Source organism: Porites lutea, chromosome 10 (assembly GCF_958299795.1).
Source record: "Porites lutea chromosome 10, jaPorLute2.1, whole genome shotgun sequence".
Classification (NCBI taxonomy): domain Eukaryota; kingdom Metazoa; phylum Cnidaria; class Anthozoa; order Scleractinia; family Poritidae; genus Porites; species Porites lutea.
In genome coordinates this window covers 29,795,480-29,814,063 of record NC_133210.1, presented here as the reverse complement: position 1 = coordinate 29,814,063, position 18,584 = coordinate 29,795,480, and the positions used below count along the sequence as shown (strand labels likewise).

At 39.5% G+C, this 18,584-nt stretch overlaps 1 protein-coding gene across 1 annotated transcript; it reads left to right on the top strand.

Annotated features, from left to right (window-relative positions):
- Nucleotides 1–10,722: 10,722 nt before the first annotated feature.
- LOC140951116 (uncharacterized) lies at nt 10,723–17,465 on the top strand. The gene is made up of 5 exons (XM_073400336.1): nt 10,723–11,728; nt 12,390–12,486; nt 12,667–12,923; nt 14,733–14,841; nt 15,428–17,465. Exons 1-5 carry the CDS (start codon nt 11,603–11,605, stop codon nt 16,384–16,386), a joined length of 1,548 nt encoding a protein of 515 aa, XP_073256437.1. The 5' UTR covers nt 10,723–11,602; the 3' UTR covers nt 16,387–17,465.
- Nucleotides 17,466–18,584: the final 1,119 nt, after the last annotated feature.

Genomic DNA, 18,584 nt, shown 5'->3' with positions numbered 1-18,584 from the left:
TTAGTATTGAAGTACCTAAAATGAAAAATCTTCCAAAAGAGTCAAAACCTTGGAGTGATGTTCAAGATCAGCTTCCAGTTGACATTCTTTTGTTGACAGTGGAGGATTGTGAGTTCTTGGCGTGCTATGCGTACCTTCATAATTCCATTAAAAGCTACCACAATAACCTAGGATTTGTGTACTTTGGTACCATGGGTGAAAGTGGAGAGGAGGCGCTGAAAGTTGCTCTGATGAGATGTTCCAAAGGTGGTCCAGGTGGCTCTCAAAATGTTGTTAAAAATGCAGTGATTCCACTGAGACCCAAGGCTGTTTTTATAGTTGGCTGCTGCAGGGGTTTGAACCCCCAAGACACAAAGCTGGGGGATATAGTGGTATCCTCTAAGCTTATAACTGAAGAATTCTCAACCCCAGTGAAAAAGAATATTGGCAATCTTATCTTGTTTTCATCTGGAGGATGGGATCCACCATTAAAAGATCCACCAGCCACAGTTGAAGAAGAATTAAAAGTACATTCTGACAGCGAAATATTCAGTGGCATTAATGACCCAGTTGATGCCAAAAAATGTCGCATGAATGCAGCTGCAAAGGAAGGGGAAGGTAACATTTTGATAAATTACCAACTTCTTAACTTTATCCCTATATTATTGTATTATTTGCCCTTTTCTTTTCCCTTTTTACCGCTTTGTTCATTCATTGTATTCCTAGTGTTTTTATTGCATTTCTCTTGGGTTAATTGTATGGCCTTTTTCTTGTTCTGTACGCGACCTCCTTTACTCGTGCTACTCAGTCACATTAGCATTATTATTTGGGGGTCACCCAAATAGAGTTTTCGAGATCGCTTGTGTTGATCCTACAGCTGTAAGTTGCAATAGGCACACAATACGTGTGAATGTAAACAAGTCAAGTGATGTGAATGTCTCCCATGTGAATGACTCATACAAGGTTCATAATTTGGCCTTTTTTACTGTACAGATTTTCCATTGGGCAGTAAGCACATTTCCTCTTAGAGGACGAATTTTTGCTTGTAAAAGATAAAGTCTTATAAGCTTGTGGTATTCTTTATCTTACCTAGAAGCTGGGCAATTTTTCTTTCTTGTTATTTTGGTGTCTGGAAACCTGCCCCGGGGGCACTCCTAGGAATTCTTTGTGGGGTTGTGCCACCCAGTTCTTCAAATCCTGACCCGATTTCAGACCAAAAAATGTAACTTTCCTCACCCGTTTTCGGACCTGGCCTTTAGGCAGAGATTATGCTATCATCACTTAGATTAGAGTGCAAACAAAAAAATTTTTTAAATGCCTTTTTAATTTTCTCTTTCTTTCTTACTCATCTGGAATTAAAATATGTTCATACACTCTGACGTTCCCTACCAAAGTGGGCAAAGTGTATACCTGTTTTCAGACTAAAACAGTGCAAAAACCCTACCCGATGGGGCAGCACATACCTATATGGTTTAAAGAGGGACTTCCCCCCCCCCCCCCCTCCTTCGGGTGGAAACCTGAGACCTCTGAGACCTGAAAAAATTCACTTATCATTTTTGTTCTGTTTTGTTTTTGTTGTTCAATTTATAGGACTGTTTAATGCAGCCCATGATGTGAATATTGAATGGGTGATTGTTAAAGGGATATCTCATTTTCCTAATGATGGCAATGCTCCTAGTGAGTCCTGGAAGTCATTTGCTTCCATCATGGCAGCCTCTCTTGTGTCCAACATGTTAAGCGATCCAATTGTTTTTAAAGAATGGCCCCACTATGAAGGTATGTAACCTCCTTTTTCTGTTTGTTAGTTAATAGTGAATTTTCTGCTTAGATATATTTATATATCTATAGAGAAAAAAAAGTTGCAGTTTTAGTTAAAAAGGTTATAAGATACATGGACTACCACAAATTTCTTCAATACTATAGAAGATGCTGTTTTAAAATTCTTTAACACTTCTAGCCTCTACTTCCCCTTCACTCTCTGAGGAAGTTAAAGTTGACTGTAAGGGTAGTAACTGCAGTTACCTGCCTTTTAATATCTCAGGCATTTAAATTATTCTGAGAAAAATTTTGAATAAATCCTTCAAATTACCTGATCCTAGTGCCTGAAAAACTGCTACAAGATAAAAAAGATGCACCATGTTATTGACTGACAAGAAGATAAAAGAAAAAAGTCTGTTTTGCTTACAAAAATTAAAGAACAGGACAGTTACACTCTTTTGTTTTCATTATAGATGTGTCAGCAAACAAGGATTCCACAACCTTACCAGGTACTTCTCTGCCCAAGTAAAGTTATGAGGAATTCTAGCAAACTGAAGTATTTATTTGTTCATACTGTTTTTAGTACAACCACCTATTTTCATATTTGCACAGACTGTACAATAGTAACAATTCTCTTACTTTTGTTGAGAAGTAATGACCGGTATATTTCAAGTCGTTCACCTCTCGACTACATACCCCTTTAAATCTTTAATAGTATCTGAATGTCACTCCTTCTAATTGCCAGTTAAAAACAACTTGACTTCTTTCTTGTATGTCAAATCTAACCCCTCCACCCCCCCCCCCTCCCTTAAGCAGTAGATAAATCCGTTGTGTAGTTCCAGAAAATATCCACATCTTCCCTTGGAAGGGATTCTTTCTAAGTTAGTTTCTAAGATCAAGATCAAATGCTGTGACTGCCAGGCTTCTTACATTGGTGAAACCGGCAGAAACCTAAGCAATCGACTGACTGAACACAAATGCGCGACGAGGAATGGTGAAGTCAACAATCACATTGCTGAGCACCATTTTAAGACGAAACATCAAGTTGACTGGGACTCTGCGACATGTAGAACGTATTCTACAGACTACTATCAACGTCTTACTTTAGAAAGCTGGTTTACTAACTTAGAACAAACACCACTGAATCGTAGTCAACAGTTACCAGCGCCGTACAAATGACTTATTGACGAGATCAAGCAAAACTAACTACGAGAGAACAACTGGAGAACTAACAATTTGACTAACAATAGACGACTGTTTAACTGCGACAATAGACAGATCGAAACGCACCAATCACTAATTACGAGTCTTCATAGCCAATAACATCACGGCTTAACTGACAGACGACCAATAACATTGCAACATAATTGACCAATCAGATCAATAACCCGAGTATAATACCATCAACTGACATGATACAACTCACTTTGACTCTGAAGATGACTACCGCACAGGTTGTCGAAACGTCAGTCACTGTCAACAACAACAGTCCTATTCAGGACTACGTTCACCCAGACGATCAAACTCAACCTTTTTTCTAAGTTTCTTCATAAGTTATGTGAAATAACTCCAAAGAAATAGTTCTTATGGGAGCCAGGACAAACAAACTTCAAAAGCTTCAAATTTCATAAAACAGGGCTCAAAATTAAAAAAATCCTCAGGTCGCCTTCTGGTGACCAACTGGAGAAATATAGTCACCAGATGCAAATTTTTAGTGGTTAGTTTGTATAATGTAAATGATGCAGCTCATAATATGGTGCAATCTATCAGATTTGATTGTCTGAAAATATCACGGACAGAAGTCAGTATAAATTTGGAGGTAAACTGGCTTTGTGTATGCGATTTGGCACATTTTTTTATGACGAAAGCAAAGCAAGGTGAGATGAAATGTTTGTTTTAACTTTAATCTTTTACTTTAAATCTAAATCAAAGAGAAATCTGGTTGCTAAAGTTGTGACTAAACCAGAATTTTTAGTTGCCAAGGAGAAAATGTTAGTCGCATTGGCGACCATATTACTGTCGGTTGCATCTAAGTGTGTACACGTGAGGAAAAAACATGTTGTAATTGGGGGCAAACATGACATGTTTTGCCGCCAAACATTCGAAGTTTGGAGTAGGCAGTTGTTGTGGACTTGATTTGTTTTCGCTCAAAAAAATATTTTTTGCAAGAATTTTTAGACGTTAAGAATAATTTCTGGAGGCAAGTGTGCTGTTTTTAAGAGAGAAATATGCATGAAGGTTGAGAAAAATGAATTATGAGCGGAATGTGCTGATCAAAAGCATATAAACAACTTACTTTTGGTGCGACAGTTTGCTTTTTTTGTCTCATGTTCACGCTTAGATGCAACCGAACGTAGTCACAATTTTGAGCTCACCTTAGGCTGCATTCATTATGTATACTGCAGGGGGGTGGGGGGGGGGGCAGAGGATATTTTTTAAATGGGCAAATTTTTTTAAGATCTCCCCCATATCATACAGAATTTTTTCACAACACCCCTCTTGACCAAAAGAAAATATTGGCAGTCTTGACAAGGACAGAAGTGGATATAAAGGTGCAAGCACTCTACTTTTTTGAGGCCCAAATTCCATCTCAAAGCACTTCAGCAACTGAGGGAACTGACTATCTTTAGTGGGGATACTCTTGAACATGTAGATTGTACTATTCATTATTTAGAGAAGCAAAGTGTTTTTGATGTGGACGTTGATGATGTTAAATAACATTTGTCAGCACTGACACATTTTTCAAGTTGTGTATGCTATTTGAGCCATTAAGCACTCTAAGACATTCCAATTTTAACTTGTTTGCAAAGGAATACTAATTATAAAATACTTTGTATGCCTGTTATGTTAGTTTGTAGAGCTCTATTTCAGTCCATTTATTAGTCTTTGGTTTTTAGTTAGTGGAGGAAAAAAAATTAGCAACCCCCCCTTCATCTGTCAAAAAACCCCCCCCCTCCCCCTTGCAGTTAACATAAAGAATGCAGCCTAAAGTCAAAGAATCTTATGCATGACGATTTTACCTGTGTTTTCTCAATTCCTGTGAAATTTGAAATTTGTTTTCTCGGGCTCCCTAAGAATCTTTTCTTTGGAGTTATTTCATATAACTTATTGCATTTATAGCCCTTGAATAGTGTATAAAAGAATGCAATATGACTTAATATATCCTGGTACATGTACATGGTTTTTGTCCACTGCAACTTAAAATTACCCAATTTCCTAATGGGTTCTGTCTTAATTTCCTGGGGCTATTTTTTTTTTAGCAAAAGTTCTCTTACGCATCAGTGATTAAGAAATAATGTGTGGTTATGTGTGGCCCATATCATCAGCCTTCTTACATCTTAATATAAAAGGTTCTTATATTCTCCCGTCCCTCACTTTCATTATTAATGAAATGTTTTGTTGCATAATGGTTGGTCATTAGTTAAATGGTTTCTTACGGCTGCCCGATCTTCAAAGTGGTGAAACCCTGGGGCGTGCATTTTTTTAAAAAGTATTTAATTTTTATCTGATCATAGTTGCAAGGTGGCTGCTTTTTAATATCCCTGTCTTAGATTTGATGTCGTAACAAGGAAATTGTTTAAGACTTGTGAAAAATTCATGTTAACAGATTCTGTATGCCTCAAAGAGTGCCAGAAAAAGCTGCGATCCCTTTATGAAACCAAAAACAGAGTCAAAATCGTTCCATGGGAACAAACCTTTGCTGTTGATATTAACAAGATCTACACAGACTTGTCTTGGGTCATGGATGACAGGACACCCAGGGGAGTGACAAAAGAAAAACTTAACCACTACACTGAGATTTTTGTCCGCAGAGAACCTCATCCTGCACCAAAGCGAATTTTGGTTTATGGACAGCCAGGTAAGTGAGGAAGTAAAGTAACCTAGCTAGCATGCAGGGTCTTTATTTAACCGAAGAGTGACTACAGGATAGCCGGCAAAGCTTACAAATGAGTGGCTCTCCCATACATTACCTTTACGGGTATGTGCCGCCCAACGGGGTCGTGATTTTGAAGCTCCTGATTTACAACGGGGTATCCATTTCAGACGCGTTTTCTAGAACAGGGTATAATATTTCGAACGCACAAAAGCTCCACTTTTGTAAGCAGCCATTTGAAATTATTCAAGGACAGATTGCTTTTAAAAATACTGTTCAATGCGTTAAGAAGCAAACTGTTGTACTCTTCAGTTGCACCCTAGAACGGAGTATAAAAAATTGGCCCATTTCTAGAACGGGGTATCAGTTTTAGGGTGAATTCTAGAACGGGGTATCAATTTTAGGGGAAATTTTTTTTAGAACGGGGGGCCAATTTGGAGTCCCGTGCGGCACATACCCACCCAAAAAATACCCAAGTGCCCCCCCGGGCTCTCATTACACAAAAACAAGAAAAATGGTAACCAGCAAAATAAATCCATACAGGATGTTGGAGAACACAGTCTGTATTAACCTTCTGTCATGTATAGGCTTTTTGAGTGTTTTGCCAAATCCAATTCAAGTGGGTTAATTTATTATTGTTGCCAAAACCAGTGGGAATTTTTTTCTTTTGCTTTAGTGGATAAATTAAACTGAAAGAGGAAACAACAGTTTTTCTGTTTTCTATGAGTCTACCAGTTAAATTTGAAACAATTCATCTGGTTATAGAGCAATCAGAATGTGTGTAGGCTTCAGAATTTTTGTATTATGTTGTGGCTCAATTTTGTCTGTAAGTTTCATTTTGTAAAATGTACAATCAAAAACTAGCAATTAAAAATAAAAATTCATCCAAGGAAAAATTAAACTACACCCTTTACTATATTGTTCAGTGTCAGTTTGATGTCAGTAATTATTACAGCACTCACAAGCCACAGGTGAGAGTTTGCTGCAACTAACTGCAGACTTTACTGATACAACACTGCCATGGAAATTACATATTGTGTGCATCCAAATATTTTTTTTTCGTGAGTTGCTTTAGCCTGAGTTGAATCAAAGGAAGAGTTGAGTATTTAGCGACTCATTAAAAATTCGTTTCTTTTGTCCTTTTCTTTCATATTTATCTTCTTATTTATGAGTAATATGAAACTACTCATTAGGGGCCGACCATTTAACTCTTGAGGGAGAGGGTGGGTGATTTTGAAAAAAAATTTCCTCCAAGCGCTTTTCGGAAGACAAAAATTGCATGCAGCTCAAATGTAATAGAAAGCTTATGGGAAAAAAAGGGAAAAAAATATCCTGCCCACCAGATTGCTAGAAAAAAAAAATTATTGATGACCAGAAGTCACCCACCGCCCCCGCCCCCCCTCAAGAGTTAAATGGTCGGCCCCTTAAATACCTTTCTTTTAATAACATACGCTGTAGTTCCATTGTATTGTTACTTCAAATTGAATTTTCCTTTGTTACAAACCCACTTATCACATTACTATGCACTCAAAAGCAATGGAGGAGAAAATCTGATTCAATAAATTTTAAAATCACAACATACTCTAAATATAAAAGTGACACCAACAGCGACGAATAAAACTATAATCTTGTAATGATAATAAGACTGCAGTTCTTGAGACAAAGCTAAGACTTCCAAAATATATGACCAAATTAAAGACCCTCCATGAAAAACAGAGTTATATAAGCGCATTAAGAAAAAGTTAAAAACAGGGCGGAAAATTCAGAAAATTCCTTTGAATAGTTTGACACTTTTGTCAAAAGTCTTCTTAAAACTGTAGAACATTTAAATAGTTTAGATTCACAGTTCGCATGACTTCAAGTTACCATACAAGTAAAACAAATCTAGCTCCGAAGAGGTCCTCACAATTTAGTTCATGTTGCCTCCTAGGTATCGGCAAGACTGTTTTTACACAGAAAGTCACTTTCGACTGGTCCCAACAGAAATTTCCACAAACATTAGGAGCGTTTGATCTTGTCCTTCTGGTAAGATTACGGGACGTTTCTAATCTCCAACATGTTCCGTCCATTTTGGCGGCTTCCAGAGCGCTGACGAGAGATGGCACAGTTTCGGTCGACAACCTGTATAACTACGTTCGTCGCCATCAAGAAAAAGTCTTGCTTATCTTGGATGGTTACGATGAGTACGTTTACAGTGCTGGAAACCAATCGCCTGTCCTTGAAATCTGGAATGAAAACCAGTTAAGCAATTGCTGTGTTGTAATAACTTCAAGGGAAATGAAAGCTGAGACGTTGAGAAGTTCTGGTGATGCTGTTTTCAAGATAGACGGCTTCAATGATCGGCGCCAAGAAGAGTTCGCTGATAGATTTTTAAAAGATGGTGAAGATGTTAAAAATTTTTTCAACTACCTGGAGCAGCAAGACCTAAGAAAACTAGCACAAATTCCCCTTCTTCTTCTAATTATGTGTCTACTCTGGAAGGGGAAAGATCGCAACGCACTGCCAAAGAAACGCGCAGATATCTTCACTCAATTCGTGAAGACGTTGTTTCATCACATGCGTGAAAAACAGTCTGTTGAATCGGTGTTAAACATTGAGGATTACTCAGATGAATTATATGCATTAGGGCGCTCGGCCTTTGAAGCTCTCATCAACGATTGCCTGTATATTCCGAGAAGTGAATTACCTAACTACGATCTGATCGAGAGGTTGATTGAAGTGGGCCTTTTTCAAGTTTTAAATATTTCAAGTTTGAATCCTGAAAAAGGTGTCTATTTCATTCATAAATCCGTACAAGAATACTTCGCGGGATGTTTTCTGAAAGAAGAGCTGATATTATCTAAAAGGAATAAAATTACAAATTCCCTGTCAAAGCTGGACTCGGTTGAAAAGATACTCAAAATGAATGAAGTGTTAAAATTTGCTATTGAGCTGTCAGAAGAAGCCGCGCGCGAGATTGTGATTCACCTGATGAAAATGGCGGCGAACGAAGAAGAACTGACGAAGTACACCTTCGACAGCGAAGCACCGTCAGCGGAGGATATTTCAGAAGACCAAAGAAATTTTCTAATACTCTCCACAGAGTTGTTTTTCTACTGTTCAGCTGAGACAAAAAGAAACCTCTTTCCTACATTTCTTTCCTCTTTCAGAGGAGTTCTTTTAATTGAAGCAGACCAGCTAAATGATCTTGTGAAAGAAAAGTTAGTTAAAACTACCGTAAACGTAAATTATGTTTTTTTCACTTTGGGCAAGTATACAGAGCAAGACTATAAAAACTTAACAATTTTATCTGAACAATTAAACTCTGTCATTGTAAGTTGTTCAGGAGAAAAGAAAGTATCAGAATTTTTAAGCAACTTAACATGGCGTCGAGGTGGTGAATTTTTCCTAAAGAAAGAAGAAAACAACACTCACCTGTATTTTACAAAAATTAGTAGAGATAGATCCGGTTTTCGTGCTCATGATATAATAAAGGCACTAATAAGTAAACAAGAGACAACAACAAAGAAGACAAACATGAATGGTGATGAGTCAAGTGAAGAGAGCAGCAGCAGCTGTTGTTCAAAGCGTCATGGTCTCTCCAGGGTTCGGAGGATTGAAGCTCTTGATGTGAACAGGTCAGAAATGGAACAGCTGATTGAGATGATGCCGTTTATCACCGCTCCACACTGGATATGGGTTTGGGGTAAAGACGGTGAAGTGTTTGATGCTGAGGTAACAGAGTCTCTACTGAGGAGCATCCCAACAACACACAAACTGGAGTACTTAACACTCAATCGTATCAATGTAATATCATCACCTGCTGTGGAGTTCATCCACACTTTATTTAAAAAAGCTCCAAACTTGAAGTTGCTCGACATGTCAAGGAATCCTCTTCTGGGTGCAGGAGTCTACAGCTTGATTAAACATCTCAGCTGCGCTCCTCAGCTGAAGACACTGGAGCTTTTAGAAGTGAAGATGACTACACAGCAGGTGATGAATCTCTCATCAGCCATCAAGCAGCACGGAAACATCACTTGGCTGGTGTCATCCTACCACGTAAGTTTTCCAATTTTATCGCAATTTGTTTCTTTATTCTTTGTTTACAGTTTATTTCTACTCAGCTCTTGACTTTCGCCATTTTCCTTTCTTTGTCATTTTTATACCCGACAAAACACGAGATTTACTTTTGAAAACAAATCAAAAACTTTAGCAGATTCAAAGTATCGTTTCGAATTCATTTCTTTCAACTGATTAAACTAAATTCAAAACAATGTTTTAATGGAGAACAAGTAAATTAATCTGAACGTGTCTGCACTGTGCAAAATAATGGATCAGCGAGCAGATATGAAATTTCTCTTCGAGTCTGGTTCAACTCGATGTGAGCTCACTTATAACAAACACTGTGTTACATATAGAACCCAAAAATTCCACAATATTATAAATTTCAGAATCAATTTTAATTCATTACTTTTTATAAAATGATGAACAACAAGCATAAAGTCAAAGTATGTTCAGTTCATGTTCAATTCAAACCAATAATTTGCAAAGCAAGAGAAAGGAAGGTTAACTTACAGTTTCACTTTTATCGCTAAGATTTCCTAAAATCAGTCAAACTCAAGAAAAGTTTGTTTGAGAGTCCAGAAAACGAAGAAGTCTTTTCAGAGCTTGGTGTCCTTTTTCTTTGAGTGTTCTTTGCGTGTCCTTTCATAAATGACCTCGATCGCTCAGTAGCGTAGGTTTTTTTTAAATAACGTTCCACAAAACAGACAATTCCTCAAAGACACTTGGGTTCAAATTTAACGCCGTACATTTTATCGTAAGTAATTGCACTCCACTATGGTATTAACTGTCAAATTTTGTCGGCGACATGTTTTTCCAGCTTGACGACAAACACTATGGCGTGAGCAAATCCTGCGTCGCTTTGTGTCTTCAATTAATAAGTTTTTTTCCTGCTAGCCTCCACAAATCCTTTGACAAATTCTGCAAATTCCAGAGTAAATAAGCCGAATCTTTCTCTCACTCACGTTTTTACCTTGTTTTCTAATTCTATTTTGAATTCCCGTCCATCTTGAGCATTATTGCGTTGAATTTTTTCTTTGAAGAACAAACTCAAGTAAAGTGAGCAACAAACTGTCATTCAAAGTGGCGTGAGAGAAGGCTAGTGACGTGGACACAGCTGATTGGTTAAAATTAAGCACATGAAATATTCCTGTCAATCACGATATGCTACGTGGTAGCATTTTCCCGCCTTTTGTTTGCGTGTAGCGCCAGCATTCCCGCCTTCCCATTTATTTTTCGGTCCGCACCTTTGACCCTGCATTAGAAAAAGGAAACTATTTTCTGTTCAAAGTGAGTATTTCTAAAATACCTTTCGCCACCAAAAATTACTTTGTATAACTGATTGCTCTTGATTTTCTTGTTTCTAATTAAATCATCATGGGTGCAAAAAAAAAAAAAGAAACAGAAATATTAGGTTTGGCAGAGAAAATTGAAGGTCAATCATTGATTATTAAAAACTGTCTGTCCCCTTTTCAAACTTTTGGGAGTCCACATGATCGTGTGTTTCAGACCTTTTTTCTCCGATAATTGAAAAGAAACAACAACACTTGGAGTTTACACTGAATGTAAAGCCAGCCAGGGCATTTATTCCACATATGTACCGTTACCACCCTTCCCTGCCCCACCCATTTTGAACCCTCTCTCCAGTGAGCTGAAGGAGTTTTCATTCTGTTATATTAGAGAAGTGACTCTTTTTTTTTGCAATTTGGTTTTATAAACTTAAAAGTTTCCGCAGCGACCGCTTGACAAAGAGCTGGCGTAATAGAGATTTGACTGTATTAAGGTTTTGTTGCAGTACATTCATTGCACCCCCGTAGTCTGAACTTGCTGATAATGGAGTTTTCACCTTTATATTGTTTCTCGTTTCCTCTGGTCACGTTTCAGTTGAAAGAAAACTAAGTTTAGGCCTGTAAACCTTACATTTAATGTTTGTTGTATGGTCGACATTTCATGTTTCAGGAGCTCAATGGCGATCCCAAGCCTGAACACGAGTGGCTATCAGAGGACCATTGGAAATTTTTGTTCCCACGCCTCTTTCCTGATTCTTCATCTGGCTTAGGGGACGATCAGGAGCAGGTTGGTCATAGAAATAAGGTCAAAAGAAGGCATAGTTTTGACTTCAGTTTTGTTTTTGAAATTCATTTCAGTTCACTCCTTGTAGTTTTAATCAATGCTTTGTATAAGATTTACTTAAGAAAGGTTATCCTTCAACTTTCACTGATTGCAAATGAAGGTCTGTTTTTCTGTTCCTTGATCATTGGACATGTGAATTGCGTTCAAAGTAACCGGCACCGTCGTTTTGTTCTTCAGCGTCGCGGGTCGTCAGTCCCAATGTCTCTTCCGGCGTGTTTTATCAGATTAAAAACCCCTCATTTGGTTTACGTTTTCTTCATGAGGTGTACTACTGAGTTTTCAAGTCTTACTTTATGAATTTCAGCGTTATCTTTCTTGATATTCAAGATTTTATTTACATTCTATCAACGAGACACGAACTTAGATGTTGGGTTTACGTCACGTAGCGTGAGGCTTGCCTGAAAAATTAAATTGACTAAAGAGCGTAGCATTAATTTTTGTTACAATTGATCTGACTAGTCAGTATAAGATCACGAGTTTGACCTGGTTTGGGACTGAGATTCCCTCTCTTTGTGGTCTTTTTTCACAACTAACTAAACAGATTCTTTTTACTCGACCATCTTATCAGTTTATCACCTCTTGTTCTCTTCTATGACCTGTACAGATTCTAGAAGAGACTCACCCCAGTGTTCACGGCTCATCATTCTTGGCTCACGATCCCGACACCGTAGGAACATTCCCAGTGCTTCCCGATCCTGCTGGTAAGGTTTCAACTTCCCTATTTTTTGAACAGTTCGCAGCACCAATGCGACGTTTTACACAAGTCCATTGCGGTCAAACGTTATTTAACTTTCATCTCATCTCATTCATGATTGAATGAACTCATCAGGAGCGGGAGTGTTGCTTGTGGGATTCTAATTTCTAACCTTTTCTCTCTACAGCCGGTTTGGTTTTAGCGGGATCTCTTACTCCTGCAGTGCATGGATCCAGCCGCGGTCTGGCATCCTTCAGTGGATACCTCCCTCCTCGTGTTGATTCACAGCATCACTCCTCCCCTGATAACCACACCCATCATCACAACACCCCGTCCACCATCTTTACACCTGGAAGGTCCTGGAGATATCCTTACCTCAGTGGATCTGGTCTGTCTACAGTTACACATGGCGAGTCCCATTTGGAATGTTTGTTCGTTAATGAGGTAATGGATCTGGATTCGGAGAGCTTTTCGTAAATATTATAATTGAACAGTGGTTAGGATTTGTTTTTACTGAGACGCCTGCTCGGTAACAAAGTTGTTGATAAGTTGAACTTAAAGTCCTTCCTGATTCGTTGTTCTGCAAGAGTTATATTCTCATGACCAACGTTTTCAGGAAACTTGTCAGACAGTATTCATCTTCATTAAGGACGCCTTTGAATCCTCATTGCCCTAGTGATAACCTGGTACCAGGCTCCATGGTTGGGAAAAGGGGCGAATAGAACGGAGCACAAAAAATCGACGAGGAAAGCAAGCCGAGCGGGGAGCGGGGAAGACGAAAAAAGGGCAGCTGAACGGGGCTGAAAATTTTTAAGGGACGACATTAAAGCAAAACGCTACGACGGACTCTACCATAACAACTAGAAGTAATTTTGTGAAGATCATGGGCAAATCTTTGTACATCTGAAGCAGTACATGTAGTCTGGCATAGTATAATAGACGAACTGCATACCTATTTTCCTATCACGAGAAACTAAGTTATGGGACGAAACTGCGAATGCTAGGACAATAGGCATACCGAGTAATGAGGGTATGCGATGTCAACACGCCACTAGGGGAGGTGGGAGAGGCGAAACTTCAAAGGCACTTCCACTGAAATCAGTTGAACTGGCCAGGAGGCGGGCAAATTCAAAGCGATGGTCACGATGCATCATGCCACTATCGCGCAAACTCGACATGACGGAATTTAAAGGAGTTTCTTATTTCCTGCGTTACGGGATAATTATCTATGCAGTGACAATAGTTAAATTTTGACCACTCACTTAACTCGTGTAGAACAGTCGTTGTAATATAGGCACAAAAAAAACGCTGAAAAAGCCGATCACAAAAGAGGAGTCACGGGCGAACAGAAAGTGCTCCATACTCAGTCTCGGCCTCGGCGCTCGACCCTTTGTCTTCTTCCTTAGCGCTCGGCTAAATAGGGAGCTATTAGGGAGCTTGAGCAATTAGGGACCTTAAGATCCGATGACGACGACGGCAACGGGAACGCCACAAAAGCAATAGGTTTAATTAGCAAAACAACAATTTTGCACGTGCATCACGCTTTTTTATACATCATTTCTTTGCCGTCACTGCACGACTACGACGTGAAAATGCCAAATTTCATGTTGTACAGAGGAAGTACACAAGCGACGACGAAATTTCCTCTCTCTTTCTGCACTTGGTTATGGTTCTTAGGAATTCAACTTTAGGATGGTTCGCCTACATTTGAAAAAGTTAGTGACTTGGAGTAATCGCGATGAAGATTGAAAGAACACGAATTCACTTTTTCAGCGACGTTTTCTCTGCCGTCGCCGTCCTCGGATCTTAAGGTCCCTACTACGACGACGAAACGCGCGCGACGACGACTACAACGTCAAAAAACAATTGGTTTTATGAGCAAAACCAAGGTCCACTACCTGACTGCGACGTGAAACCTCCCAATGCGACGTTTTGCGGAGGACGTGGACGTACGACGAAAAAAGTCGCCTACATTTGACGAATTGAGCGGTTCCAAATAGACGCGATAAAGTTTGAAAGGAGGCAAATTCATTTTTTTAGTGATGTTTTGACTGCCGTCATCGTCGTTGTCGCTTAAGCTCCCTATTAAAAAGCAACGACGACAGCGACGTCAAGAGAACGGCAATAAAAACAACCACTTTGCACATGCATCACCCTTTTTTGTTCATTTTACATTTGAAGAAACAGTTATTGCTTGACAATCGTATGAATTTATCAGCTTGTTTTCTTTCTTTTCTTCTCTTACGCCCACAGACTGCGACGGCGTTGCAAAGGAACACTCGCCCCAGTGCTTACGATGCACCGCTTCCTGTTTACGGTCAAGAAACCGTAAGACCAGTTCCATTGCCTCACTATCGTGCTGGTAAGGTTTTCTTTTTTTGTCCACCCCTGTGAAAACTACGTCAAAATTCTACAATTCGATAAACGCCCTGACAGCTTTGGGCACTAATGTGACAATGTTTAAGGACTTCCGACGCTTGAAGTTCTTATTATCCCTGTCCAAAACTAGACAAATCCCAGTTGCCGTTTTTTGCCTTCAAGGTTTTTTTTACTGCCGAATTTTTGCGTTTTTATGGACCCAGACGAGAGAGGAAGGATTTATTTCATGATCGAAAGAGAATTTTTCTTGCGGGACAACCGATGGAAATCACGAGCGGAAAAGATGTGGCCATCTTGCCCGCTCGCGAATTCAGCCATGTTACAGAAAGCCTTATAAAAATAGAAAGCGGGGTAAATTAGCACCTTTTATCTCGTCTGTAATCATTACTTTTCCAATTGCTCATTTCTCCATGTCTTGTTTTGTATGTAATATTGCTTCTCGAAAAGAGGGTTTGTAACATTGAGAAAGGAGGAAATCTACTTTATGACTGTAAATATCTTTAATCAGTGGCTTTCACTGTACCATCATGTTAATGTGGAATTCTAATTCCCACTATTGTCCCCTTTAGCGGAGGTTCCCATTTCTGTGGCGCATGGATTCAGTCACCACACGGCGCTGTTCGATGTAACCTGCCCTCAACCTGTTTATCCACAGCATTACTCCTCCCCTTATAGCAGCACCCACCATCACAGCGGCCCATCCGCCATCTTTACTCCGGAAAGGTCCTTGGGTAGCGATCCGCATCCTCGTAGTTCTGGTATGTCTACTGTCACACATCCGCCCGAAATGCAGGAATTTTGTTCCCCTCATGGAACGCTGGGAAGGCCAATGCATGGATTACAACCACAAACTACAATTCCATCGGCGTCTAATTTTAGATGTTTGAGTGTGTCTACAATCACTCACCCACCAAGAATCCAAGAAACGCCAAGTCCAGCACTCCATGGATTGCGACACCAAAGTACAATTCCAGACATTCCGAATCTTGGTGGTTATGGTTTATCAACCTACACCCTCCAGCCACAAACCCCAGAATTACGCGCCTCATATGGAACGCCTAGTCTGTCACTGCGTGAATTGCAACCGCACCATACATTTCCAGACGCTTCTTATCTTAGTGGTTGTGGCCTGTCTACAGTCACCCACCTACCAGGTATCTCCGGACGTTCTTCCCCGTTTGGAACAATAAGACCGCCACAGTATGAACTGCAACCGCAAAGTGCAATTCCAGGCGATCCGCATCGTAGTGATCCTGCTACGTCTTCAGTCACACACCTGTCAGTAATCCCATTTCCCTCGGATGGAACCCTAAGACCCCCACAGCATGGAACGCATTCACAAAACGTAATTCCAGGCGTTCCTTATCGTAGTGGTCCCGTTACATCTTCAGTCACACACTGGCCAGTAAATCCCGGACGTGTTTCCCCGTATGGAACGCTGAGATCACATCCGCCTAGTTCCCAAAGTAGAATGTCATTTATGAGGGGGCACAAGCAAAATGCGGACGATGAAACTGATAGGCCTTAAGCAACATTCCTAAACTGTACCCTTTTGGACAGTGTAATATTGTATAAATTTTCAACGCTACGCCGCAGTACAATAGATTTGTAGTGTGGTTATCATTGTAAATAAATTTAAACTGTAAGACCCGAAGAAATGTGTAATTCTGCTGTGCAACGTGGCAGCAAAGAAGCTCAATCATTTGGCGTGGATGAATCAACAATAGAATATCTAGCTAAAATGATGACGGCGATCTCCCCGAGTTTTTCTGAGGGGAGGGGCGTCTGTACACGGGCTACGTCCCTTGTGGCGCGGGGGGAGGAGAATCAACCATACGACATTGTACATAAATTCATTACAACCTGTATATAAATTCTCTTTTCCACTGTATTTTAAATATCTGGTGTACATTATTTGTGAAAATAATTAAGTACAGTCAACTCTCTCTAAGACGGACACCTTTGGGACCGGCACTAAGTGTCCATCTTAGAGAGGTGTCCGTCTTATAGAGAGTCAAATAAAAGGAGTAAAGAAAGGCAGGGACCAACTCTAAGTGTCCGTTTTACGGAGGTGTCCGTCTTATAGGGGTGTCTGTTAAAAGAGAGTCGACTGTAAACGTTTTGGACACACAAAAAGAAACTCTAATTTTCCCGTGTTATTTGTACCGTTTTTTTTTCTAACTGTTTTCAACGCTAGTAGGATCATTTCCTTGAGGTGGGCGGAATTGAAGGAGAATTGGCCGCATTTTAGGCTATCGAAAAACTCCGCTTTTTGAAAATAATGCTCTCTTAATTACAAATACGCTTTACCTTTCCAGACAAAATAGGAGATTTTGGAAAACAATGACATTATGTTCCCACACAGGATAAGAATACCTTGCTTCCGCCTTGAGCTACTTAGCCTTTTGTTAACATTTACAAAACTTGTCGTAAGTTAAACTGGTCATTTTTTTTCTTTCAGGATAATTATGTCATCTTACTTAATGCGATGAGCAGGGCTATTACTTCCGGTATTGAACATCGGCAGCGTTAAATGAATGAACCATGGGCTGAACAGTGGTTAACAAAGCATCTCATTGGGGAGGGGTACTTTATTACAGTGGCTAATCCAGACCTTCAGATAAGGGGGGGGGGGGGGGGGGGGGTGTCATCCAGACTCTGAGATAAGGGGGGGCCCGGTCTCAAAACAATATATTTTTTCGGCCCTTTGGGCCTCATTTTGGTCTAAAAATAAGGCGAGGGTCCGGACCCCCTGGGCCCCTCCCCTGGATCCACCACTGTATTATATTGCTGAAAGCCCCCAGGCAAGCAGCACACCAATCTTTGAGCCTCCTGTGGTTTCTTGGGTGTCCCTCCGCTATTTAAAGGTTTATGTAATCTAGATTTATGTTTGTCAGGATGATTCTTAACAAGTATATCCAGAGGTGTCATCATAACTTTATTTCATATCATGCACCCTCATTGCATCATTCTAATAATTATTGCACTAACTTTAGTGCGTTATTGTGCATACAAACAGACACAAAGTATGTTTGTACGACTGTAGTAAACTCTGTAAAACCTTGACCTAAATAACCTTAATGAGCGGTTTTTATGTGCATTGTTTTGCACTACTAGGGAGGTACAATATTAAAGATTTAGATCAAGGTTTTACAGAGTTAACAGTCATACAAAAATAACTGAAACTGTCTGTTAAAGCAGCACAACAGTGAAGAAACTTGTTACTTAAACACTTGCTGTATATATTACAGAAGTTTCACCATCCCTGTGTGAAAAATCTACAACTATGTGGCTGACTTTTTGTCGCAGTTGTTTTTTTTGGTATTATTTTCCTTTGTACTTTGTCTATCACTATAATCTTACATATGTTCACAAGACCCATATTTGAGGGGATATAAAATTGGAACCAAAACATTCATATCCAAGTGTCTGTCCATTAAGATTCAAAACCAGTGGTGTTATCAGTGTTACATGTTAACCAACTTGAAACTAAGACAAATCTAAACTTCTTCCATGGTCAGTTCCTCTGTTATTTCAGGAGTGTCGGAGGTGCTTAAGAGTGATGCGTGGAGGCCAATAATAAAGAATGATGCACCTGATAAAAAAAAAAATAAATGACCTGTCAACCTTTACTATTAGAGGGCATATAATTTATAAAACACAGTTATAACCGTAAATTAAATTCAATGTGTGGCCATTCAAATAAAAGCTACTGAGTAGTACTTT